At 41.0% G+C, this 27,675-nt stretch overlaps 1 protein-coding gene across 1 annotated transcript; it reads right to left on the bottom strand.

Moving 5' to 3' along the window:
- Positions 1-9: 9 nt before the first annotated feature.
- On the bottom strand, positions 10-22,650 carry LOC308085603 (solute carrier family 25 member 36-A). Its single transcript, XM_080428819.1, has 7 exons — positions 22,208-22,650; positions 18,334-18,498; positions 15,390-15,467; positions 10,067-10,167; positions 5,297-5,363; positions 4,679-4,968; positions 10-3,853 (listed from the first exon to the last, which is right to left on the bottom strand). Exons 1-7 carry the CDS (start codon positions 22,246-22,248, stop codon positions 3,660-3,662), a joined length of 936 nt encoding a protein of 311 aa, XP_080284945.1. The 5' UTR covers positions 22,249-22,650; the 3' UTR covers positions 10-3,659.
- Positions 22,651-27,675: the final 5,025 nt, after the last annotated feature.

The raw sequence follows: 27,675 nt of genomic DNA, 5'->3' as shown, positions 1-27,675 counted from the left end.
TCCATTTGGTTCCATTTGTATACTGTCAGAGTAACAGACCTGTAAGAGCCTATTTAGAACCCTCTCAAGGAACTCTGAGAGTCCCTGGAACCCACTTTGAGAACCACTGGTCTAATGCATCCATAATTTGCGCAGATATGAGTTAACAGTAAAAAGGATTTTTGATCACTTCACTTGGACTCTTTATAATGTCCGAGGGCCTTTTAGAGCCACAGACTAAAGCAGTTTGTCTACAGTCTCAAGATGTTGAATGGCACAGAGTTAAGTTAGCATGTCTGAGCTGCACATAGAAGAGATCTCTATTAAAGCCTGCCATAATGTCCCCAAATGTTCCAAATAAGGGTTGGAAAAGCATGATGCTGCACACTTACACTCAGATCTAATTAATAAAGAGTTTTAAGAAGTTATCATCGGAAAGTAATGGGGTTGGGCTGTTAATGTGAGATGTTTCGGTCAAGACGTGCTCGATCGACATTGCAGCCTGTGATTGAAATGCAAACAGTGAAAGCCTCTTTGTGCTCATGTCAACGTCATGTGAGTGAGGAAAGGTCAGTAGGTAGGGCATCTCCATGGTTACAAGGCTGGATGCGGTGACAACAAAACATGTTTAACAGTTTAAAAAAAAACACAAAACCAAAGCAAAACCAATTAAATAAAACCGGTGGGTAGAGAGCAAGCATCGTTAAATTTCAAGGCAAGGACATCACAAACAAAACATTCAAATTAAAATAAACAAAAACAAAATACTATGGTTCCAAAATTATTTATCTTAGTTTGGAAATTATTTTAAATGCAGCTATATTTCTTTTTCTCGAAAAACACGTTACAGCGAAACATACAGCATGGGGCGAGGAAACAGACAAAACAGGATATGAATGTCTCCAGTACGCATTTCACACACATACTGTACACTCCAAAGAGAACATATTCTTGCAATTTCTTCATCCCCACACAACACACCTTGCAGGCTAAAGTGTACAATTTTCCAGAGTCAACTCAATAGAGGATTGTCCTCGCCTGTAAAACTAGCCTGAATTCTGAACTTGAGGAAAGACACAACATGAATAAAAGGTTTGTGAAGCCAATGGAAAAGTGCATAAAGAACCACACAGTTGCTTGCAGAGGAGAAAACAACTAGTGAGGGTAAAAAAAAAAGAGAAAAAAACGTTTGCATTTCCCCGGAAAGGGCAGACAAACACAACATAGTCACATTTTGTGTGGACATACTTCAACTGTATACATCACTTAATATAGCCTTCATCAATATTACTATATTTCCGTTATAACGTATAATTGTATTTATTCATTCAGTTAATGTTTTTGTTTTTTGTATTCACAATTTTGGTCGGTGTTTCACTTCCTTGTCTAGTAAGTTTATTCATCATATCTGCTTACATTCAAGTATGTAGAAGACTCTGCTTAGGGTTATTCTGTTGACACTGTACCGTTGTCAGACCTCACAGACAATCCACTAACACAAACACACTAGAGATTAAATGGTCAGATTCAACCGTTGCCCTCTTGTCAGAACTGACCATATTGACCATATTCACAAAGCTGTAATTTTCTGGGCTGTCGAGTATGACATAAGCGCAAAATGGCCCAAGTGTGAATATGGTCAATCACAGCATGCTTTTGGTGTCAAGTAACTGTAAACGCATGTAAATGCCCATAATTGTGACAATATCATGTTGTCTTGAAAGTTAGGTCACACAAAATCTGCAGACAATGGTGTCTAGGGCTATGCAATATATCAATAGTGTAACCATATTATGGTGTGTGCATATATAGATATTATATATATACACACATATATAGATACAGTGGTGGACAGTAACAAACTACATTTATTTGAGTAATGTACTTACGTTTTTTCTTTTTCTTTTTTTCTTCTGTACGTTACTTGAGTATTATTTGAATATTTTTGGATACTTATGACTTTCACTCCACTACATTTCAAAGACAAATATTGTACTTTTGACTCCACTACAGTTCTAGGAAGGGAAAAAAGTACAGTATGAATTAACTACTTAAGCCCCATTTCAATTATAGTGAAAATAGCAGCTCTACAAGCTCGTAACGTGTCACATTGTGAGCTTGTAGATCGCCTATTCCATTGATATTTTTTGTGCATGCATAGATATTAAAAGGAAAATGTACAATGCAATTTGTACTATTAAATGCAAGTATTTTTTTTTTAAGAATGTACATTTGAATACTTAAGTATTATTAAAAGCAAGTACTCCAGCACTTTAACTCAAGTACAAATTAGACAGAGTAACTTTTACTTCTAATTTAATAGTAGCTATTTGGCCAGGAGTATCTATACTTTTGACTACTAGTACTGGGGTTGAACACTTTGTCCACCACTGTATAAATATATATATATCATATTGTCTAAATGAACACTACAAACCAATTACAATTAGCATGTCAGATGTGTGTTATACACTTGCCAGTTTTTCAATGCGATTGATATGATCTTTATCGATACTGGGAGCAGGTCCAATGGTTTATCATGCCCCCCCCCATATTGCCTGGCCCTTTTGTCTGTGTGCGTATTCATCATGTACAGTGAGGTTGCTGACCATGTGTGTTGCCTAACACCAGTGTGCTACTCCATACACTTGTCATATATTGTGACAGTGACCAGAACTACACCTTTCTCCGACAACTACTGTGCGTCTCTGCACAGTTCCAGTTCACATTTTCACACAAGGCACATCCCCTCCACTCCCTCCCTCCGTCCATACACCCACATCAAGCCTACAGCGCTGAACCCACTTTTATACATCAACAGCAAGAATCCAGATCATAAATTTTTGCTCATACACAGTAGTGACCATTGATAAAGTGTGGATTCTTCGGAACTTTGGGTCCAATGGAACAATGAAGCCTGATTAGATTTATACTTACTGATGTGCCGGTGTCTCGCGCTGAAAATAGCCCATCTACAATATCACAACACGTCGCAATGCGATGCGAGCTTGTAGATCAGCTATTTTTGTGTGCGACACAGGTACGCAACCAAGTATAAAACAGGCTTAAGGGAGGAATGCTGCGCAGTAATCTAAAAGGCTCCCAAAGCAAAACAAAAATAAAAATACAATTCTCATAATAACCAAGAGAACAACACACCTTCTGATTCTGAGGTTCTAAGATCCACTACAGGTAGTAAAGTAGAGGGATTACTTCTCTTCAATTATTAGTATTGTTAGCGCCGCGGCTTGTAATAATATAACTTAGATGCTCTCGTCTGTACATTGATGTGCTTCCACAAGCAACTCATCAAGGAGAAGCCAAGGGAGCGCAGCAGGATGTAAAAATGAGACATTTCAAAAAGAATGACGGGGGCTGGCCGTTGGCCAACCATCGCTAAAACCAGATCTCCAAATCAATGTGAAGATCCTACCGATCGCCTGTACCCATCTGAGAAACAAAAGCCCACAGAATTTAAAACAACTGCTACGCCGTTTGAAATTTACACTTTAGCTTTAGCTTTCAGTGAGGAATGTGGAGTCACCGCCTCCTGTCTGTTTCTAGTGAGGGGCGATCTGTTGCACATCGGTCCTGGCTGGCATTCTCTCTGTTTGTCTCTCTCTCTCTCCAGTTTTAGGGGCAGGGTTATATATAAACACATAAAACAGGAGGAGCGGGGATTAACCCTTCAGGAGGTAGACCACCAGCTCATAGGTGCACATCATGATGGCGGTGTTCGGGATCTGACGGACCAGGTGTGTGGTGAGGCCGCGGTACAGAGCGCGGAAGCCCTCCTCTTTGGGCACTGCCATTAGAGTCTGGAAGAAGGAGCGGTACTTGGTGCCCTCCTCTCGTAGCCTGGTGCGAATCACTTCTGCAAGAGGGAAACACGGAAAAGGTCATGAGTGATCAAAATATTTATTCATAAATATATGTATTTATATTTAGCAACAATCAACTTGAATTCTCTACAAATGGCCGTTAGGTACAAGACCTGTGAACAACACTGGAAGTAAAGCTGTGCTATATGATGAAAACTTGTTGGCAATATGGGATGCGATAAAACTAAGATCTATTAAAGTATCACACATAGGTTTTTCTGTACTAAAACTGAACAGCTCTACTCTTCAAAAGTTTGACAGAATTAAACTTTTGACACCGTCTTGCCTTGAATCAGGACCAGGTCATTTGTGCTCAGAGCAAAGATTATTGGGCAAGGCACCATCCAAAATACAAATACAAACTGGCCATCAGAAAAAGCAAAGGGCACTCCAAGTTTAGAGAGGCAAAATGATGCGCTGAAATTCTGACACGTGTGGACAGCTCGAAGGTTTGTGAAAACGGTCTAATCTGCCATTTCAACATTCTGACTTCATCAACCCCTGCCGTTATGGTATTAGAGGTCTTTGCGAGGTGTTTATTGTAGAGCCTGACCTTTTTATAGGTCAGTCGATTTTATTGCCCGATATTGGCTTATCACAGATATTTAATTTCAATTGTTATTTACAATTATTAAATTATGTTTACTGTTTCAGTGCACTGATCACATTTATGATAAAAAATACGATGCATTGTGCAGCCCTAACTGAACACACAAGGTACATGCATAGTCTAATCTGAGAAAACATACAGAAAATATTAATCTATTTGTATGATAAACCAAATCTCCAGCACCCAGGGACTGTCTTCCTGCTCTCACCGTGAGGATAAGCAATGGATGTGGCACACGTCTTCGAGGTGGCCGCGGCGAGCATCATGCCCACAAAGTCGGATGGATCCCTGGTCCCCTCATCTTCCTCATCCATGTTCTGTGCTGCCTTAGACTCTAGGAGTCGCCGTTTGATGCTCTCATAGATCACAAAATGGATTACAGTCTCTGAGATACCGGCATAGGATGCAGACATGCCCCTGTAGAAGCCCCGGAGGCCGTCCGCCCTGTACACGCGCCGAATGCAATCAAACGCATTCATTTGCCGCTCCCCTCGGGTCCTAGGAAAGGACAAGAGAGAAGGATGGACTTAGAGAGGGAAGGCAAAAGAAGACAAAACCAACTTCACTTTAATTGTTCCCTTGTGGCTGTGACCCACAAGGTACTGTGGTCACATTGATGTTTTAGACACAATTTTAGAACGGTCTGAGAAAAAGGCCAAACCAACTAGATGCCTACTCAAAATCCCTATGGACCAGGGTAACGTATCTCCATTACCAGGCAAAAGGTTAAAGGCTGCCATGTATTATTCATAAACACATGGGGAAATGCACTGAATTAGGCTCGCTGTGACTGGTAAAGCATGCTGCTCTGATTGGCTGTGTGTACCTGGCATCCAGTTGTAGGCGAGTCTTTATCAGCCAAATGGGGTTGGTTGCTGTGATAGCTGTGAACCCTGTGGAGAGAGAGAGACAGTTAAAAAACAGTTGAATTAAGGTTTAAAACCCACTAATAACATGGTTGTCTAAAGTGCCTTTCTGCCAGCGGCACAACAAAGATGGCCCACAAATTAATAAGCTGCAGTCATGTTAATAAATGAACAAAGTATAAATTGTACATTATGTTGCATACATTGTATGAATGTGGACTTTTATTTAGCTTAAATCCAATGTAAAAGTCATAAAGGCAGCTTAGTGAGGGATCTAACCCTGTTCATCGTTAGCCTATGTGCGTGCTATAGGGGGAGAGATTAATACTGTAAAAGTTGTGTCAGTGCGTGCAAAAGACGTGTATTAACTGTGCATCTTATCCAATAGCCTAGATGAAAAAGGCAAGAGCACAGGACAGAAAGTTGAGAGAGAAACAGGGGAGAGAAACAGGAGAGGGAGAGAGAGAGAAACAGGAGAGAGAGAGAGAGAGAGGAACAGGAGAGAGAGAGGAACAGGAGAGAGAGAGGAACAGGAGAGAGAGAGAGAGAGAGAGAAAGAGAGAGAGAGACAAAGAGAAAAATAATAAAACAAAAACAACAGAAGAAGCACAGATCTGTGGTGAGTACTCACGCAGACCCAAGTTACTCCTCACAGATGCAGCTAGAGACCCCTGGTGGTGTGGGGGTCTCATGCCCTTGCGAGAGGAGAGCTACGGTAAGAGTAAAGGCCTAAAACAGACACAGGCGGGTGTGTAGCACACTGAGCGACATGCAACCGTCTCACTTCCCAACACCCCCCATCTTCCATAGGATTTACCCCACTAACCAAGCATTGGAAAAGAAATATCATCACCATTTCAGAGAGCAGAGGGGACATGTTGGAAGAATAGAGCTGAGTAACTGTTATTCGGAAAATAAAAGAAAGGAAACAAATGCTTTAAATTGTCTCCCAATTTATTAATTACCAATTGTCCCCTTATGTATATTCCATGTCATTGCCGCGTGATTTGGGAACGTACGGGACCGGTTGGCAAACCCCGCCCCCGACTGTCTCCACTGGCTGAATCACGCCTGCTTGAAAGGTACATAGCTGGACCTTGCTGTATGTTATGCCACGCAGTTAGTGACAGGACACTGTTACAAACAAAACGCAATATAAAAGACAGCCTTTGTGCACTTGTGCAGTAGGATAGGCGTTCTCACATGCCCTATTTTCCTGTAGTTTGCGTTATGTACCGTTAAAAATTTTGGCGGAATAGTGGAGTACAGTACGTGAGATATATGACAGTAGAGGTGATAAGAATTATCAATATTAGAATCCATGATCCATCCATCTCCAGGCTGGCAGACGGCTGTTACTTAATCCATTGAAATAAAGAAAAGGAACGGATGGTTTTCTTCTGAGGAAACAGCAATGAAAGCGACCAATTCCAGAATAATCATTATCTCAATATATTATATTCTATATATATCATCTATATTCTATATCATTATCACAGGGATGCGGGGGTTAACAGAGCTGCTCCGGCAGTCTAAAATCTCCTTATTCCACTGGGGGGCGGGGTTTGCCAGCCGGTCCCGTACGTTCCCAAATCACGCGTCATTGCCAACCCCTACTGTTGGTCTGAGGAGTGTGCAGACAACCACATGTCTCCTCCGATACACATGGAATTGCCAGCCACTGCTTTTCCGTTGACAGTGAGGAGCTCAGTGGGAGGGCGTAACACGGACAACCATGCTATCCCTCCCCATTCCGCTCCCTGCTGAACAGGCAAACTCATGAGGGGTGTAAAAGGTTAGCTTGGAATGCAGACTGCTTCGCTACGTTCGGGGGATTTTGTTTCTCACTTCGCTTCTCAGTCTGGCCAGGGTCCTATTTGACTTGTATAAACAAACGTCACCAATTACGTAGGCAAGTCAGGAAGTGACTCGAGTTTTACATTGGAAAACACTAGTACCGCCCCCCTCCCCCCCAAACCAATCAGAAGCCACGGGACGTTTTCTCCTGTTTGTGCATGTCCCGCCCCTTGGAAATAGGAGGCTAACCAGACTGTGTAGCGAAGTGAGAAGAAAATCCACCGAACTTAGCGAAGCAGTCTGGATTCCAGGCTAGTAAAAGGTGTTTTTGTTCCAAAATCAAACCCTTGTTGGGGCGTTCGCGGCATGGCTTGATAATCTACACAATCTCTCACAAATGTAGCCTAGCAGCCTATCAGAGTAAAACGGATATAATGTAGTGACATACTGTAGCAAACTGTAATTCAATCTACACACACACTTCAACTTTTTGTCACAATCATCCCCAAACACCATCAGGCGTTAAAATTTACCGGACTACTATATTTTAAAGATTGTAGCCATCGATAACCTTTTGTACCTATCATGTACTGACAAGAGCACCACAATTAGACATCTATAAGTATATTCTAACCATAGAAATCATACAAGTATAACATCTGAAAATGTATTGGTAACAATACTGTAATAGCTACAAATCTTAAAATCTGTTTAGGTCATAAGATTGTTGTGGGTGTGCCTGTGTGTGTGTGTGTGTGTGTGTGTGTGTGTGTGTGTGTGTGTGTGTGTGTGTGTTTCATATCTGTAAATAGCGTGTGCTCCTACTGAGGAACAATTGTGAGATTAATTCATTTGATACATTTTAACCTACAACTATTATTTACAATAATACCATATTTTGTATCCGTAGTTTACCACTAATGGCCCACTAATGACATAATTAAGCTTGCATCACAAGCCATGAAGCCTGTGGTGCACTGAAGCCAAAAAAGTTTCAGAAGCACGGCACTAGAAGACTATGAAAAGACTTTGAAAATACTAAACTCTGACACCCTCTCACATCTAAAGACAAATGTGTCATAAGTCAAATAGATACAGACAATTAGATCTGGCATAGTATATTATCATCTCTGGAGGAAATAACAAATGCTGTTAATACATCTAGCACTGGTCCTGAAAGAAGTGTTTCTCAGTGTTAAGTTCATAAGCAAAATTCCTATGCTGCAAATAAACTAAGTGCATGGCCTGCTGGGCCGCCCTCCTATAGGTGGATCTGCGCTCAGGGTTGGCTTTGGGTCCGTGCGGATATGTATATACAGTACACATAGACTACACATGCCCTGTAGAGCAGACCCCGAGCAAAGGAGGTCTCTGCAGCAGTTATTTGCTGTGATGAATGACGCAAGGTGGGAATGCATGCCATAACTGGTTATGCAATGCCCATTGTACTTGCTGTCATGGAACACGGTGTACCCGTCGTCAGAGTATCCAGTGCACTTTATTGGTACAGCGGCACAAACATGACGCAAAGCTTGGCCGATACGTGAAGCCGATGGTTTGGGTTTGCCAATCAGGGAAGCCAATGTCTGTGGACACAAGACTGTCAGATACAGACATACGTGGATTTTCAGTTCTGGACAACCGCAGGTCCGACCAAATTGCCCCTCAGGCGCACAACACAACCCCGGGTCATCGGCAACACACACCAAGTTTCACCAAGTCTATCGGTCTGACAGTGCCCGAGTTATGCCCAGGACAGTTACACACAAAGACAGACAGATTTCGTGAATCTGTCAAGATGAGAAAAAGTGAGATTGAGATTTATGAGCCAGTGAAATTGCTTGAAAAGTACATTAGCGTTAGGGTGAAATACATTAGCGTAAGGCTGCCATTAGTCACCCTAAGGACTTTACGCTACATGTACTTCATTTGTAATATGAAGTATAATATGAGTATGAAATACCTAAAATCACAAGATCAACCTGGCCAGATTGTACAATGTACATAAATTATGACACTACAGTGAGTTTGTCTGTTTCAGTCCAGAGGATATCTTCATATGATGTCAGGTCGATTCTATTCATATGAAGTCATGAGCCACGGGAGAAGGCAGCTTTCTGCTACTGTCTGTATCACACATCTACGTGCCCTTGGCAAACAGACTGGCTTCATCACTACCCTGTCAACAACTCATCGCTCTTAGAATAGAGAGGCTATTCAGTTGAGCTCACTTGATCTGTAGGGTTCGGTACTTGGCTGCTCTGCAGTCATTGGCCACTAGAGGGCCTTTGGCAAAACACAACTGACCTTGGGATTTAGCAGCAGGAAGATCTGAGTCATGGTTTGTTCAAAGTTGGATACCGTTACCATTAACCTAAATTATTCTTGCACGCGCACACACAATCTCTCCCACAAATGCATACAGTACGTATGCACGTGCATTCATACTCCTCATGTACTGTAGGTGCATAAGGCCTAACTGACCTACATTCTAAACAACTCTGTATACCATGCTCCAGTTCCACTAGGATCAAATTGTCAATCCAACACGATCCAGGATACATTTTAAGCTGTGAATCATTTACAAGAAGTCCTTAGAATTAAAAAACAGTGCCACTACTTGATATTAGGTAAGGCTGACATATTTACCAGTGAAATGTGGATGCAGTTTCACATTGATGACCGGAGGCTAAACTTAATCAGTGAGTGCAATCAGTGGAACCTAGCACAAGTCAAGTGGATTATGATACAAAGTAGGTAGGAATTCCAACACTTTTTTTTTTGGACTTACCGCTACTAAACCAGGCAAGCTCCATTCTACTAACACTTCTAGCACACTGGAAATTACTGCTAAATGACATTCAATCCATGTGATATAAACATTAAAAAAAGAAAACTGTGCACCAAAACATAGGCCTGAAATATATTATTACCTGCCAGTGCAGCTGATAACATGTGCACCTGCTTGGAGTCGGGCTCCAACACACCGTTAAGTCTCTCTTTGGCACTGGAATACGCAGCAAAGTAAATGGCTCTGTTGGGAGTGAAAAGGAGAGGATAGGTCAACAGAAAAAACAAACATAATAGTTATAAATGAAATTGTCTTTTCTTTAGTTCATAGCTATGTAAAAGAAAATGCAGCTAATTAATTACTCAACATTAAAAAACTCATTCAAGTCATGAGGAAGAATAATAAGGCGGCTGTTGGTGTTGGACTAATGGCAACTATGACAATCAAGTATAAGTCACCGTATTCTTTTATGCACAGTAAACAGGTCACCTAACGACTTCTAACCTGATAGGTGCGACACCTTATTTAGGTTTGGATACAGTACATCATGATACAGTAGAACATAGTTTGACATACATAAGGACCCTCAAAATGATATGTATTTGGCCCAGCGGACCCACCACCCCCCCATCTGAATTTCTTTTGTGCCAGGGACCCCCAGAAGAGAAGATTCAAAAACGTTCAAGATTTTTCAAAAATGTTCAAAAATAGCAGATGTACAAGCTCGCAGTGTGGCACGAAGTGACGCGCTGTGAGCTTGTAGATCTACTATTTTTGAGAACCACTGCTCTAAATCCTAACAGTTTTTGGAGAGAAAAATAACATACAGTATGTTGCAATAGCTCAAATCTAAAATGACACAGATGCTTTCCCGGTTTTAATGGGTTAACTCCTTCAGGCACTGTTTGTACCTAATAAAGAAAATGAGCAAATGGGAGTATTTACAAGAGGCTTCCTTTATATGAATATTAATCATTCTGGATACCAAGCGAGCCAGTATCACGGTTAAGATGTTCAAGAGTTTAAACGATAGGTCTGTCTCTCATACCACAGCAGAGAATTTGCTCTCTCTCTCTCTCTCTCTCTCTCTCTCTCTCTGTCTCTCTGAGCAAACACACATGGCAACATTATACAGTAGTAATGTTATAACATGAGTCTATACTCTGTATACTCTGTATACTCAAGTTGCCAATGTTATTGTTTATTTCTCCAAATTGTACAATGATTTCTTACACAGTGCTGATATGCTATGCTTTGGGTTAGGGTTTCAAACAAGATCAGATTTGTTTCCAACCATGAGAATTACTTTTTCATCATCCATGGTGATCATCTACCATATCTCTCATTAGTTATATTTGACCCCAGTAGAGTTCAAAGAGTTAAAGGGATATTTCACTTTCAAAATAACTTTTGGTCATTTTATCGTCTACTCAGGCTTTTGTGAGCCCCCCAGACCGTTTTTAAGTTGCTTGATTCAGTATTTAGATATTTGATATTCATTTTATCAGACACGCCCCCTTCCTATACAAACCCATTATAACTTCAAACTCCATTTTTAACATGTTAGATTCATCAAAAACACCCGTCCTTGGTTCTGGTGACTCACCCTGCCCCCCTAATACGCGAGGGGGCCGTGTTCTTTCGATTACTTTTTTCATTTATTTTATAACATTTCTTTATAGTATTTATTTATTTTTATTTTCCAAAAAAAAATATTAAAAAAACACGGCCTCCTCGCGTATTAGGAGGGCAGGGTGAGTCACCAGAACCAAGGACGGGTGTTTTTGATTAATCTAACATCCTAAAAATGGAGTTTGAAGTTATAATGGATTTGTATAGGAAGGGGGCGTGTCTGATAAAAATTAATATCAAATATCTAAATAATGAATCAAGCAACTTAAAAACGGTCTGGGGGGCTCACAAAAGCATGAGTAGACTATAAAATGACCCAAAGTTTTTTTGAAAGTGAAATATCCCTTTAATGCAATTTGACAGGTCTTATTAGTTTGTGCTTCATTTCTGGTTAGTGTATTTGGTGTTTTACTACAACAGAACAATGAGAACCGAAATGGGAATGGGCTCGACATCATTTGCTTATAGACTGCATTTGCCCTAGTAGTCGTTTCACTTGTTCCATACATAGCAGTCTTGGCTCACAACGCCACTCACTGCTCTACTTTATTCTACTTGGCTTACTTTGCTTTCCCACTGTACTCGGACTGTCCGGGACACCGCTCTTAACTCATTCCCTGCCAATGCCGTCTTTTGACGTATCTTAAAAAAATATATATATACACAATATATATATACATATTCACTTCCCTGTTGAAAGATTAGGGACATATTCTGAATCTCTGCTCCTGTGTTTTACTATGTATTTTTGAGCAAAACATGCTATTTTCAATGGGTATAACAAGCGAATCGCGATGACATTTTTTTCTCTTCACGGAAGCACAGTGAACCCGTCCGTGCTTAGCAACCATTAGGGGATCGATCATATTGGAGATAAATATTCTGTGACAAATTGAAAAGGTAAGAAAATCGCAAAATCCTGGCACTGGAACCACACAGACAGAAATAATACCGCCTCCACCAGTGATTGTCAATTTGTCATCAAGCAACGCTCCCATGAAAACTGCCCTCCGTGCTTCGTCTAAACTACGCTAAGCTAATGCTATCTGGAAACTATCTCCACATGAACAGCCCATCATAAACAGTATCTGGGAACATTATGAAGTCCTGGGGGGGTCTAATTATGGCAAGAAATAGGCCATGCAGTTACTCACCATTGAGTAAGAAAGAAGATTTTTCACAAGTTCAGACAAGTACACTTATTGAGAAAACGGTCATACCATAAATATCTAACAAAAACATATATTAATATAAATTATTGATAACAAGCATTCAATTCACTCATGCCGCAGTTTTGTCCTTAAATTACTTTTCCTATATGCTTTAAACATTGGGTGGGGTCATTACTGTTGTTGAACCTTAACCCATTAACTGCCAGAGGTATTTTCATATTTTTTTAGCCAGTGCCAGAGTTTTTCATTGAAAAGAAAAAAGTACTCAGGAGCCGAGATACAGAATTTTTAAGTTTTAAGATAACAAGGAAGTGCATAGGAGTCTAGATCTTCGAAAAATCATATCTCCTTGGTCTTTGGGTCAAATTGGGAAAAATATATATATATATATATTATTATTTTTCACGTAGATCTACGCGATTGGCACGTGGCTGCTTTAAATAGGTTTGCGTAGATCTACGTGATTGGCAGTGAATCAGTTAATAATGACTACAGTGGAAATGCCTGAGACATTGTAGTAATTTCAATATTCCTTTATCAGCCTTTCATATCACATACACACAACACCCATAGCTCACTATTTGAGACACATGTTTTTTGTAGTAGGATGCTAAAGGCGCATCAGTTATATTATACAACAGTATTTGCCTGAGTCCATCTGCCCGTCTTAAGCCTTGCATCACACCTCAGGAAGCGCAGGTGGTTTCTGCCTTACGGAGAGCCTGCATCAGCATAGAATCATTTAGCCAGTCAACAAAACACTTGACTTGTGCTTAGCACTAGCACTCGCTAGCTATAGCTTTAGTGGCAAATTAGCACACATGGCATTTTAATTGGTAACTCTTTCTACCCTGTCCCGCTCACAGTTCAGCACGATGAGTGAGAAGCGCTTCTCTGATCCTCTTATGGCGTTGTCATAAATTAAAAAAAACTACTTTCATGTTTTTTTCACTTCAGTGTCAGTATTATGTAACAGTATTAAAACCCTGGCGAGTGGGGTATTAATTTCCTATCAGACAGATGGAGCAGAACCTCCCTCATGAGTTGGATTGATTCACAGCTCATGAAGCTAAGGAAGCTTTGAAAAGCTTTTAATAATATTGTAGCGCCGTTTATATTTCCACTAATTAGGGAATCTATTATTCATATCCAACACCCTTCCTGGCGTCTCTGGTTCAGCCTATGAAACGGACCCTAGCTCGCTTGTATTATGACAAAATTCTTAAAACAGACAGTTTTTACATGCCTAATGCCATGTTACTGATGCTGCCATGTTCCTAATTATCATAAGACCAATGCCAACAGTGCCGACCAAGGCAAGAAGATTACTGTGACATTTTCGATGAATTGAGTACAAAGAACCCCAATGGTAACAAGCCATAGTGCCTTCTTGGGTTTAAAACCTCTTAACAGACCTTGTATTGAACTGTACTTCCCTGTGCTTGTCTTTTCAAACTGTTAACAAAGTATTCAATCAATCAAAAACTGACAGGACCCTTTTTGACTAACAACTTACAAAGACAGTGGTATTTAGCTAAAAGCCTGAACACACCAAGTTGTCTTGTCCTGACTATTACAGGCTATGTTGGGAGATCAGATTGAGGGTTCAGAGCTAGTGGTGGTGGCTGTGGCACTGTTCTGCTCCTGTGAGAGTATTTCATTATCCTACCGTATGGGCAAATATATGAATGATTAACGTTATAATGTTTAATATATCCCTCACAAAAAAAGGCAACTGAATGTAATGACTGTAGCTCTATGAGCTGTTTAACACACCTCTGCGACACTCTTATCCTTCTCAGTCTGTCCTGTAAGTCAAATGCACTCTTTTCCCTGACACTTTCGCGTTGTGAGCTTGTAGATCTGCTAGTGACACCGTCATACGATGACATATAAAATATATGGAACTAATTTATGAAAAAAGTTAAAAACTGAAATATGGAGATACAAGGTTTCTGCACGGCAGTGACAATATGATACGTTTATACAAGCATATGAGCTTATTAGAGATCAACAAACTATTCCACTTTCTCTCATGTCCCAGATTGCCTGTGATACCCTCTATTAGACAAAGCAGTTGACCTTGTGTAAGTCAGGGAGTGACAGTAATCCACTAAACATCTGATCTATGAAAGCGTATCAAAATGCAAGGCAGAAACAGACAATACAATTTGTTTATCGTGGCACTATTCTGTATCGTGGCACAGTCTATTCTGTGACGCTGGGCATATCTCAATTGACCTTGGTCTGTCTATAAACAGTGTTACTAACCTACTACTTCAACGCCATAATTATTGACCGCCATCAAAGACATGCTGTCCAGTCAACACTCTTCATAATAAGTTGAATGCACAATGCTAAGAGTGTAGCCTCGATTTCCAGGCTTTTATTGTTTAGTTTTTCTAAAAAATAAAAGCCTGGACCAGCGCGTCAGTGTACCCGGTATAGGAAGTGTTTCATTTCCCCAACCAACCAGAGTGCAGTGGGCGTCGCTCGTAATGTTGTGTTGACGGGGCGGGGGTTGACGGACAGATCGCTGAACCAATGGGATCAGGCGCATTCTCTCCGCGCTGATTTTAAACCCGCCCCTCTATACACGAAAGCAGGAAGGCTAGTGCAGCCTACTAAGAGTGTGATGAAAAAGTTGGAATATACACTTACCTGGAGGGAGCCACGCCCACCAAGTTAGGCCCCAAGCCCCTGAAGAGAGAGCGAGCTCCCTCCTTCTCCAGGATCAACCTGTAGAAGATACAAACTCAGTGTTACTATTGCAACACTTCTCCAACTCACGCAGGGGAATCAAGCCGGATTACACATGTATGCAGACAAGGACAAAAATAGAACATTTTCATATACCTGTATCCCAGTATGTATTTGCCATGGGAGGGGAATGATAAAGGAACAAAAAGGCTGATAAACTTGCGGCGAATGGTCATCTGCCGTATCTTCCCTAGGGGTTATATTGTTGCTGACCAACCAGCTCAAGCTGTATCTTCTCTAGGGGTTATACAGCAGCAGACCAACTATAAAATACGTTACAAATCAAATGTAATATTATCATTATTAGCTCAAGCTAAAGCCGTTATACTACACACCACAATGAACTGGCACTGGAACAGACTGCTGTTTTTATACTTTAGACTTTACATTAGATAATTTGATAAATTATACTTAAACGTTACATTAGATATTTTGATAAATAGACAGGCCTATGCACACCTCTCTGTCTAAATTAATGGAACAAGACTAGTGTCATACATACATACAGTACTAAAGGTACAGTATGAACTGTTTGTATGTGTGAAATTTTAAATGCATTATTCACTACAATTTGATTTGGACCGGTAATTTAGAGCCATTTGATGTGCGCATCTTTCTGCTCTAATAAACAAATTATGACCCAGCATCCGTTGTTGTCCACATATTATCCAACCTTGAGGAGGCAACATCAGCCTTTACCGAGGCTGGGGCTGAGATGCCTGCACTCTGTGCAGTTAAACCAATGACCCAGGCAGGTGATATGTATAGTTAAGTAGAATTAAATGTTGGAAAACAGGTGAGATTCTGGCCATATCCCTGACAACTAGATGAATCTACCATAACAATAGGTGTTATGCAACAATGTGATCTTGACAAAGATGTCCCATTGACAGCTATTTGAAAACACATGTCAGCTTATCCAAGATGTTGTCCCATTTAAAGCTATTTGAAAACACAAGTCGTCACCTTATCCTACACTTGAGGTTGCCATTCCTTGCATACAAGCCAGATAATGCAGACCAAGTTCCTGCAAGGGCAGAGATTGTACTCTGAGCCCAAACCATGTTCTTTCTCCCCACTGCAAAACGAAATAACATGGTAGGCCTATGTTTGTACTGTATGTCAGGCAGACTAATTTAAACAGTTGATACATTACTGACCAGCTGACCAGAGTAAATGTTATGGAAGATCAAAAAAACAAATTATATATATATATATATATATATATATATATATATATATATATATATATATATATATATATATATATATATATATATATATATATATATATATATTCAACAATACAAGGGACTGTAGAAAAGAAATGATGGGCCGCAACCCTGGAGTTCCTCAAATGGCGTAAATTGATTCTGTGCTGTTCAGAGAACTAATTAAAAAGTTATTTCAGCCAGGGGACACTTTGCACAGTGGTTTATATGGTTATACAAAGCGTGTACATATCCTTGAGCGTGTTTACATCTTACAGGAGGAAGGTGTGTTTCTGTCTTTGTAGATATTAGATTCTTATAATCGGATACGGAGTCTCAAGGCGCCCTACAAGCCTGAATCCATCTACAGGCTTAACGGTTTTTTTTCCCCCCGGTCCGTAAACACTGATCCAGACTGTAATTAACTTTTAGCAGTTGGTGCAAATTTCATGTCAGAGAGAAGGAAAATAACTTCTGCTCTTCTCCCCAATTAGAGCCTGTTTTCCCATACTGAATTTACTTTCTCAGCTACCTGTAACCTACCCTCATTTTGATATACCGCATACCTGCTACCTCTCTGCACAAGCTCATGCCCTCTGTGATCACAGAAATGCTTTGTGGGCACAATAAACTGACCGTGCAAAACTTTATATTTTGATGCAGGTGATCTATGTCTTAGCTGCTCTGAATAAGATGGACAGCTAATATGCCTCAAGTGGAAATGTACTAATGTATCAAAATAACTGGACAAATTGTTAAATTAACCTGTCTTCTGTCATTTCAACCAAATGAGGGATTGAATGAATAGGAGACAGCGCCTTATCAATCACATATTAAGTACAAAATTCATGTCTAGTGGTAAAGTAACAACTACCACTGCTTGTAAAGCTAGTTGAACTGTTATGAATTTTGTGAGCGGCCTCATGTCGTCAAATGCCCTAATTTTTTCCAAAAGGGTGGAGCAGTCCTGAATTGACCTCTTTATAGAACACTCTGTTCTGTTCAGCATGAAGCAGCAAGCAGGACAGTTTTTCATCAACGCCACAAGCGAAAATCTACCCAGTCAGGCCAGTCATAAAAGACTAAGAGGGCTGCGAGATTTTGCTCATAAAATAAATAAATACATACACCTATTTGAGAATACAATTGTGAAATGTTCTGCTTGGCTAAGCTGACCAATGTGTGCTTGTGCCCTGTGTGCAGCTTTCCCTGTGGGTATCGTTGTGGCGGTAGGTTTCAGTGATTGGTTGGCCTTACCAGGGGGACACCTGCCAGGCCAAACAACAACAAAACCAACAACACGGCTCATGCTGAAGAAGGAAGGCAAACTCTGCAGCCAAAACCTGACTTGGTCAGCCAAGGGGGAGGAACAGCCGGGTTTATACACCAGGAATATTTACGCTGGCTTTGGTTACTACAGACTGGAAACAACCAAGTAGCTGTGTGCAAATATGTTTTAGTTTGCAAAATAATGATCATAAAGACACAAATGTTACTTACCACTTAAAATGCATGCTAAAGGCAGCCTATTGTACACAGCATTTTGTCCAAGCCTACATGAACATACTAAATGACACTGGATAACTATAGGAGACTGTGAATGACTTTGTGATCAGCTGTATTTAGGTACCCACTTGAGGCAGTGCAGGGGGCCCGGCGGGGACATGCGGGCAACACTGGCTCCATTGACCGTGCTGAGCTGCACCTCAGATACATAGAAGGTGACGGAGGACGACTGCAGCCGTGTCTTCACTACTTCCAGTGGACATGTCAATATGGCTCCTACCGTTCCCCCACATCTGGCACAGCAAGGGGAGGGGGATATGGGAAGACAGAAGGATGTGGGTGGAGAGAAGATGTATTGAACAGTCAGTTAGCACAGTACTTTTCAAACCTTTCCATGCCAAAGGACCCCAAAAGGGACCCCCAAATTGGCCATTGCGCAAGCTCACAACGTGTTGCACTGTGATGCATTGTGTGCTTGTAGATCTGCTATTTTCACCATAAAACATTTTTTACTGACATACTGTTAAGAGTTAGAGTGGTGAAAACTGGCACAATACTCTTGAGAATTGAAATGTATTATTTTTATATACTATTTTTTTTTTTCCTTCCTTTTCCTATCGTTTCCAACTGTCCCCCTTGGCGGTCCCCACTAACTTAGCCTATGCATATCTCTCCAAGTCTAAATGAATGGAACAAGACTCATTGTGTACTTTCCTCGCTCTAGTGATGCAAAAAAAAGAAAACAAGAAAAAGCTTTGCAAGGCGGGAATGCAAGACAGACAAGCACGAGTGTGCAGAGTGCTGATTCCAATACAGACATTAGGGATGGGGGCAGGTACACGGTTAACCGTATGTACATGAACATTATTCACCATCCATTTGATAAACCAAACATTTCAAATAGATTATAAGAGTAAGAGAGAATATAAACTACTCAAATATTATATTTAATTATTCCTCAAGCAGAGCAACACCTTTTTTTTTTTCTCAAAGTGACGATCGGCAGTTCTCAGACTAGATGCTCATTAATTAGGTGTACACGTGCTTGGTTCTAATATAGGACACACTTGCTATCAAAGTGTGGTAATGCCTACATGCGGCACTAGTGACAGACGCACAAGTAAAGTCGAAGTGCCAGCCAGGCTTTATGTGTCTGATGGGGTATGACAATGAACCTCCCTACTGGGTCCAGAGCTGCCACAAAATCTACAGTACATTAATTTCAAAAGGCAGGGGGATAGGCAGCTTTGTATTCTATATAAATCCCAGTTAAAGTTTTACTTTTACATTTTGAATGTCTTCGCTTATATAAGAACGAAGAGCATAGTGCTGAAACCATAGCTGATGAAGAGGCAATTAAGAAACACAAGGCAATGGAAAAGATACATTTCCAGAAAGACGGATGACTTAAATTGAGCACTGTTTAGTGTTTACCTATTCACTGTTGCTGCATTGAAATATGTCAGTTGCAAAACATACAACATAATGATGCAGTTGGTGTGTCCAAGAAACAAATATGACGGCAATTGCAGGTAATCGACATTCCTAAGCTACGACACGTTACCAAAAAAATGGCGGCTGGACATTACCCAAATGACCATCACTAACAGACATGGTACACAATTGCTGTTTCTGGAATTCTAAAGATCTGCGACACGTGGCTGTAGAATGGCCCAGCGTGGGAACAAGAGATCCAGTCAGGAATGTTTTGTGTTACCTAGTACAACACCACGCTTCTGATAAATAGCACCTAACTTGATAAGTTAGTTACTGTAAGTTAGGTGTATTTATGGCCAAGTACATTAATTTACACATACTTACAATTTACATCCCAACTATTAGGAGCAGGCAGACAGTCTCCAGGACCCACTCTAAGGCCACGGTGCCTTTTGATCGAAGGCACTATTGGGGTATGTTACTAAAAGCCATGTATTTTTTTACTTGAGTATCACATCTGTGTCAAAAAAGTTGTTTGAATAAATCAGTCGCTTCTATTAAGTTGACAGTCACATACAAATTGACCCTGTTGACTGAGTGTTATGTCACTCACCGCAATTGTCCAATGTGGCCCATCCCAACCTCTGGCAACTACATACACCCAAACAAACCATCAAATTGTTTCATGTCTGCCAATTGCACATGTAAACCCTGAAATAGATTCACAATTTATTAGCTTAAGAGAGGCCGTCTGGTAATCAGAAGAAGGTCACCGGTTCACCCCCCGGCCCAACCCAGTGAAGCTGAAACGCAGTATATTAATAAGGTCTACAAAATAATTGAACACATCCTCTCTGTTTGCATATGGAGGTCTTTCAAGGGAATACTACTGCCTTTTTGACATATTATAATGAATCAGATACTTCGGTTTATGATGGAGCCGAGCTGTACCCTCTTCCAGTCACACTGACTCATGAAAGAGAGGCAGATAACAGAGAGCACTAAGATAAGATCTGAAGTTTACCTACAAACTGAAAAACTATATAAGATCATAATGGGCATGGCAGTGCTTGACAGGGCAGGGCTTGACCTGCAGCAACTGAGAATAACTGACTACAGTTATCTTTAGTTGGGGTTAATATTAAATCAGTAGTAAAGCAGCCGTGGTAGTCAAGGCAGCAAAGTCCTGTCAACAGAGTTTTGGCCACGGCATGCCGATGTGTTATCTTTAACATAACCTGAATTTTGAAAACTTGGTTTCCCCATGGAGATCAATGGGTTTATCCATGGAGATCAATGGGTTCATCTTACCTTATGAATAGCGGGGCTTAAAATACCATTTGTCGTCAAGTAGTATGTAAGTGTTTTCGGCTCACTGTATTATTGGGGACCTTGGACTGTCCCTAATGTTTACTATTTCCATACAAACAGCTGGACTGTAGCCTTACAGGAAGTGCTGAAAATCATAATAGAATAGATACAGTGTGCTAATCATATAAACACTATTAAGTGGCACGTCAATGCATTTCAAGGATTTTACTAGTCCGTTTTCCTTTTCTTGGGCACCGACATCATCTTGACACTATCCTGTTAAGAAGGTAGCATTCTATGAGCCTCCCCCATCCACTGCCGCTTCCTGATGCTTTATTTTTTAGGAAACATGTCCTGACAAAAAGGAAACTGCAAGAGTTGAGGAATGCGAATTGTTTGTTACCTTTCTTTCCCCCCTAAGCGTCTGTGTAAGATCAAAGATAAATAAACCTTTATTGATCAATGACAACAGCATTCACTACTTTTAATCACCAACCATGTCTTGTGCCCATTTTCACCTGCGAGTCTGACTCACAAGGAAGAAAGATGACGCTAGACTGCAATCCAAATTAAACTACAGCACTGACTCCCAGGATTTGCAACGGTGACGCTAAACCAAAGAACCATGTGCCATTTCTCTAAACATTGACCCAACTGCATGGATGTCCATGTAATTTTATGCAGGCATGTTATCTTAGGTTATCTGGGCGTGTTTGTTTTGGTCGTCTTCTCGTCTATCGCTTAGTATCACATTACACTGACTGTTGAGACGATCGACACAATAATAGCAGCCGACCGAGGCTGGTCGTGGGAGCCTAAATAGAGATGCTGACGAACAGCTGGATATACTACTAATAATGTACTATCACATGACAATCAACGGTATGAAACCGAGTCGTAATTTCAAAGATCTTCCACCAACAAACCACCCACCTGTCCCAGTCCTCAGTCAGTCAGTGAGTGGTGACACTGGATCTAAACACTACTACCGTTAGTGATGCTCGTGAATGGGGTTTGCAACCTTCTGCGACTCACAAACGGTTTGTGGTAATAATGTATAAGAAACCACCATTAGCAACCCCCATATAGCCATAAGGTGTGTGGCTAATAGATCTAGATAATATTGACATCCTACCACATCTTAATCACGTATCTTTTGACGTGAACGTGAATTAGCTAGCCAACTGCAGCTAGCCCTGGTCTGGTCGCAGCTAGCTAGCTGAACCGTCGCATATGTCTGACATTTTCACTTACCCTCCAGCAAACAGATAAACCAGGGTGTCTCTCTGACTCATTCTTTAGCATTATTCAGGATCCGTCTCCTCGGGGACACCACTCGGGCGAAAGGGGGGAGTCAGTCACGACGACCAGGAAGCCTCCAGATCAGCTAGTCAATGTTATATATTCGTCTGTGTTGTGGTGGTGGTCGGTGGAGGTCAGTTGCCAGAAGAGAAAAATGTAAAACAGCTAACGGTAGCAGCCGAAGCTAACGTTAGCTGACGCTGCAACCCCCGGAGAAATACTCCTCGGAGTCAGGGCAGCGGTTGTTGCGGGTCTGGGTCTCCTCCTCGTAAATAAGAATAATGCTTCACCATAGTGTGTGTCTGTGAATATATATGTGATGCTATGGAAAATTCCCCCGAAATGCCTTAATGAGTCGGCCTCGCATTCACGCCGTGCCTGTCTGCCTCACTGAGCGTCCGTGAGACAGAGCTCACAATGTTTATCGACGAATGGGAAGCCGCACAACAGAGGCTCCGATTGGCTGACGCGTCGCTCAGAGCCCGCCCCATCACTACCTCTTCACGTGACAGCGTTGCCGTCACCGTGGCGAATGGCAGAGATCAGTGTTGCCATGTCCGCTTATTATAAGCGACTTTGGGCTTGTTTTTCTGTATAAAGTCGCTTGTAAATATTGGTGGTTGCGTTTTTTTTTGGGCTTGTTTTTAAAGTGTAATTGCTTATTTGGCTTGTTTCCAATAAATAATACAATTATTAAAACCAGTGGATCTCACATATTTTCATGTCATGGACCCCAAAATTGTATTTAATTTGTCTCTAACCCCCATCTGAAGATATTTTATGCCAGGGGAGCCCCGTACCAGATTTGTGTTATGTTTCAGATATCTTCCAAATATGCCACATTTTATTTCATTTTTTGTTTTAAATAACCAATGTATACTGTACGTTTAAAGTGCTCATGTGACCTATTTGCTTCTTTTGGTATTCTTTTCTAGACCTGGTTGCTTATTTCTCTCACAAAACCTGGCAATAGTGGCTGAGCTCATGATACCAAGGATGCAGCCATACCTACATGGATGCGCCGAATGGCTCTATAAAATACTGAATACTCAGTTGCGCGGAATGCGCGCCAGTGTCGCACTATTACGCATGCTTTTGGTGTCGCTTGTCGACAAGATGTGATGAAAAGTTGTCAGCTACAGAGTGAAAGTCTCCCCGGGATATGCTGTGAAATCAGAGAGAACCCCAGCAAACCCAGTTGCTCCATTATGCAGCACACGTATTTTACATTACATTATCCCTGTGGCGCAATGTACAATCACATCACACACAGTACGTGTGAATGAATGATGAGTATTGAGTATGAGTCATGTCTGAATGAATGAACACGAATGCATTTCACATGCGGGACCAGAGCATTCGGAAAGCACTAGCCCTGGTCCAGAGCGTTACTGAGTTCTGGACCAGGGCTAGGGAACACATGCTTGTCTCTTGTCTGGTGACAACGATTTATGAGAGAAACCATCCTGCTCCTTGTTTCCAAGCTATTAGTGCCTTATAGTAGTTATTTCTCGGCCAAAGTTGACAACACGACTCAAACTAACCGGCCACTGCTAAAAGCACTTTCGCCCGAACAGGGACTTGAACCCTGGACCCTCAGATTAAAAGTCTGATGCTCTACCGACTGAGCTATCCGGGCTCTGCAGGTCAGAAGTAACAGAGTTATTTTTAATTTTGTATTTGTTTTGTAAAGCGACTTGCTATACTTAGAAAAGCGCTACACAACTTCAATAATGTATGGATTATACATGTTTATTATCATTATTATGTGACACAAAGGGGTATATATTTCATTGTTACAGGAAGATCTCAAGGTGGTGGGTGGGTATCATTGAAGACAATTCTTGCCTGCAAAATAGGCCTACAGTATTTTGGCAACCTAAAGCTTGGCACAGAGGCACATAAGCCACTTAGTAACCCTTATTTTGGCTTACACCTGTTCACTGTTGCTGCATTCAAATATGTCAGTTGCAAAACATGCAACATAAATGATGCAGTTGGTGTGTTCAAGAAACAAATATGACGCCATTGCCATGTGCAGGTCGACAGTCTCAAGCGTACATTTACTAAAAAATGGCATTGATTGATTGATGTAGGCTATTTTATTTAGTAAGACATGAGAATAGTACATGACAGTACATAACAGTACATGGAAGTACAAATTCACAATACAAGGTCTACTAAACTGGAACTCTCATTAAGCACTAGCTCCATAAAGAACCTCTCACTCCGCTATACAGCTCCGAGATGAGGTTCTATGTCGTTACCTTCCAAAATCGGGTATACGTCCGCCAAGGCTCCGCTGTTTACCCTTTTGTATACGTCGTATCCCAAAACGAATGGTAGATTCCAAGCCGCACGGATGTTTAAAGTTTGGTCCGGAGCATAACATTTTAGGAACGGAGCGAAACTACCCGTTTAAATTGCTTATTTAGTCAGCCTGTGGCCATGTTTCCCATTGTAGCCAAGCCGGGAGCAGTACTGGCAGCGGACGTAGGGGGGTTTTCCGGTTTGAATGGGAAACATGGCCACAGGCTGACTAAATAAGCGATTTAAACGGGTAGTTTCGCTCCGTTCCTAAAATGTTATGCTCCGGACCAAACTTTAAACATCCGTGCGGCTTGGAATCTACCATTAGTTTTGGGATACGACGTATACAAAAGGGTAAACAGCGGAGCCTTGGCGGACGTATACCCGATTCTGGAAGGTAACGACATAGAACCTCATCTCGGAGCTGTATAGCGGAGTGAGAGGTTCTTTATGGAGCTAATTAAGCACCAAGCTTGTTTAAGATGAGAACCCCATGCACACAAATCATGATGAAATATAAGAGGCAGGCAGATATACACACTACTATACAGAATGTCATACAATCAGCTTTCAGGTTACTGGTATGAAGAGAGAAAAAATATATATTATATATATACAAAAGAGGAAAATGAAGGAGGCTGCAATTCAAAAATGGCCCCTGTCTAAGTCTTAACCTACCCCCCCCCTACCCCCCGTAGGGGGGGGTAGGTTAAGACTTAGACAGGGGCCATTTTTGAATTGCAGCCTCCTGAAGGTGTATCTTTAGGGCAGTTTTGAAAGTGAGTAGGGTTTTACACTCCTTTACTCCTTTTGGTAGGGCATTCCACATGTTTGATGAATAGCATGAGAACGAGTTCATTCCCTTAGTTGAGCCAAATCTGGGTTGAACATGATTTGTGGAGCTGCCTCTGGTGTTATGATCATGGACTGCATTAACATTTTGGAAGTATCTCACCACTCAAACAGAGAGGTGTCCCTTTTGGAACCTCAACCTCTTAGGAACAACTCACGGCCAAAGCACTGCTCCACTTCTCTCCCAACTTGCTACAAAAATCGCTCATGCAAAAGTATATAAAGACTTATTGAAATATTGTACTTTTACTCCACTACAATTATTTGATAACTTTATTTACTATAGTTACTTTGTAGATTTTGATTATTATTACAAAACCACTTATACATTATATATACTTTGGTAATTTGAAAATAGCAGATTTGCGACGCGTTGTGAGCTTGTAGATCTGCTATTTTCAAAGAATTTGTATACATTTTACACGTTTGAAAACTTGTGAAATGGGACCTTCTGCATAATGAGTACTTTTACTTTTGGTACTTTAAATACATTTTGATACCAATACTTTTCTACTTTTACTCAAGTACATTTTGAATACCTTACTTTTACTTGTAATAGAGTATTTTTACACTGCAGAATTGATACTTTTGTTTAAGTAAAACATTTTAGTACTTTTTCCACCACTGGTATTCAGTGCATGCAGTGAGTGACTGTTAGTGCACACAGGACGAGGGAGTCCAGGGACACAGCATAGCGACCCTTCATTTCAATAAGGGCAGACAGCAGAGCCAAAACCTGCAGAACATGTTTAGCACAGCCATGGCCATGGTTCACCCGTCATGGTGCCGAGTCCCCCTGGTCTAAAGTTGTGTTCGATTTTTTCGAGCCGCAATAGCCCCGCCCCCCCGCCGCGAGCCGTTTCTATGTCTGGGCTATAGAGCACCGAAGTCCTGACGTGACTCGTTCATCCCCAGGTTTGCGGAAGTAATTTCTCTATGGAGAATAACATTGGGTCATCTTAGAATCGTCTCATATAAGAATTGTGGTCCAAAAATAAACACCGCGTGTCGGCGTTATTGTCAGGGAGGGGGTTCTGTATCGTTTATGATAGTCAGTCACTTATATTTGATACAGTCTGTTTCTGGCGAAAATGTAACTAATTCGGCGGAAGTAACATTAGCGTTTTCTCACCGTCAGTTGATGCTTCATATCCATATGAGTCAACACGCCGGGGTCATTTGTTTATTTTTGGAACACAGTTCTTATTTGACGCGATATTAAATACGTCTATGGGATTCAGAACGGGGGTGGAAAACTGCGAACCAGGTAGACAAACAAAGGATGTGTAAATGACGTCAGACTTCGGCGGTCTATTGTTCTAGGTGTCAACGGCGCGTTAACACCTATCTGCGCCCCGCTATAGTAATGGTAATGGTAGTGGTACTGTAAGTTTGAGCCTGACATCTGAGATTCATTCATTCATGACCAATTGAGCGTGGGGGCGCTAGCCCCGAAGCCCCCGCGTCATCGGCGCCCCTGCGTGTGACACACAAGTGCCGTCTGCGGAGATGAAACGTGACTTCTCTGTGCCCTGACAGCAGACCTGATTCTATGGGTAAACACATTTGAAAAAAAAAACTAAACAAACGTCAATTAAAAATAAAAGATTAATGTTAGTGTTGTAAAATGCCACCCAAAAGCCTGCTGCAGTTCAACAGAAAATAGCAAGCCTATTTTCTAAACCCAAGTCAAGTACTGCTAATGATGATGACCCCTTATAACAGAAAAACTCTGAGGTGGAGTGTTTATTATTTATATTATTATTTATTATTTCTCTTTAAAATTGAATTGAACAGTATTTCTGTGTTGCAGCACTTTAAACATTAAATGGACTATATATCTTATTAAAGGGAGACACACGGACACACAGTAGAGCTGTCAGTTCTCCTCTATAATCCCATTCGCATTTCAATATATATATATATGTGTATAATATATGTGTGTGTATATATATATATATATATATATATATTATATATATATATATATATATATATATATATATATATGTACACATATATATATATATATATATATATATATATATATATATATATATATATATACATACACACACACACACACACACACACACACACACACACACACACACACACACACACACACACACAAACCGTTAACATCCTAACGAGAATCGGTGGTAGAAGAGATATTGTGTGTTTTGGACAAACAGCAGCGTAGTGCTCATGTTCGTTGTGTGAAGCTTCATGTCACAGTGTTTGCGTTGGAGCGCCTC

Source organism: Gymnoscopelus braueri, assembly GCF_963280865.1.
Source record: "Gymnoscopelus braueri genome assembly, chromosome: 5".
NCBI lineage: Eukaryota > Metazoa > Chordata > Actinopteri > Myctophiformes > Myctophidae > Gymnoscopelus > Gymnoscopelus braueri.
Note: the sequence above shows the minus strand (reverse complement) of the source record. Positions and strands in the feature narration are given on the sequence as shown.

Excerpts from the sequence above, each read along its gene's own strand:
- LOC308085603 (XM_080428819.1), bottom strand. The coding sequence starts at position 22,248 with ATGAGTCAGAGAGACACCCTGGTTTATCTGTTTGCTGGAGG. Across the intron at positions 5,364-10,066 it reads GTTATCAGCTGCACTGGCAG|GGTTCACAGCTATCACAGCA; the intron begins GTAATAATATAT and ends CTCTCTCCACAG. Across the intron at positions 3,854-4,678 it reads ATCCATTGCTTATCCTCACG|AAGTGATTCGCACCAGGCTA; the intron begins GTGAGAGCAGGA and ends TCCCTCTTGCAG.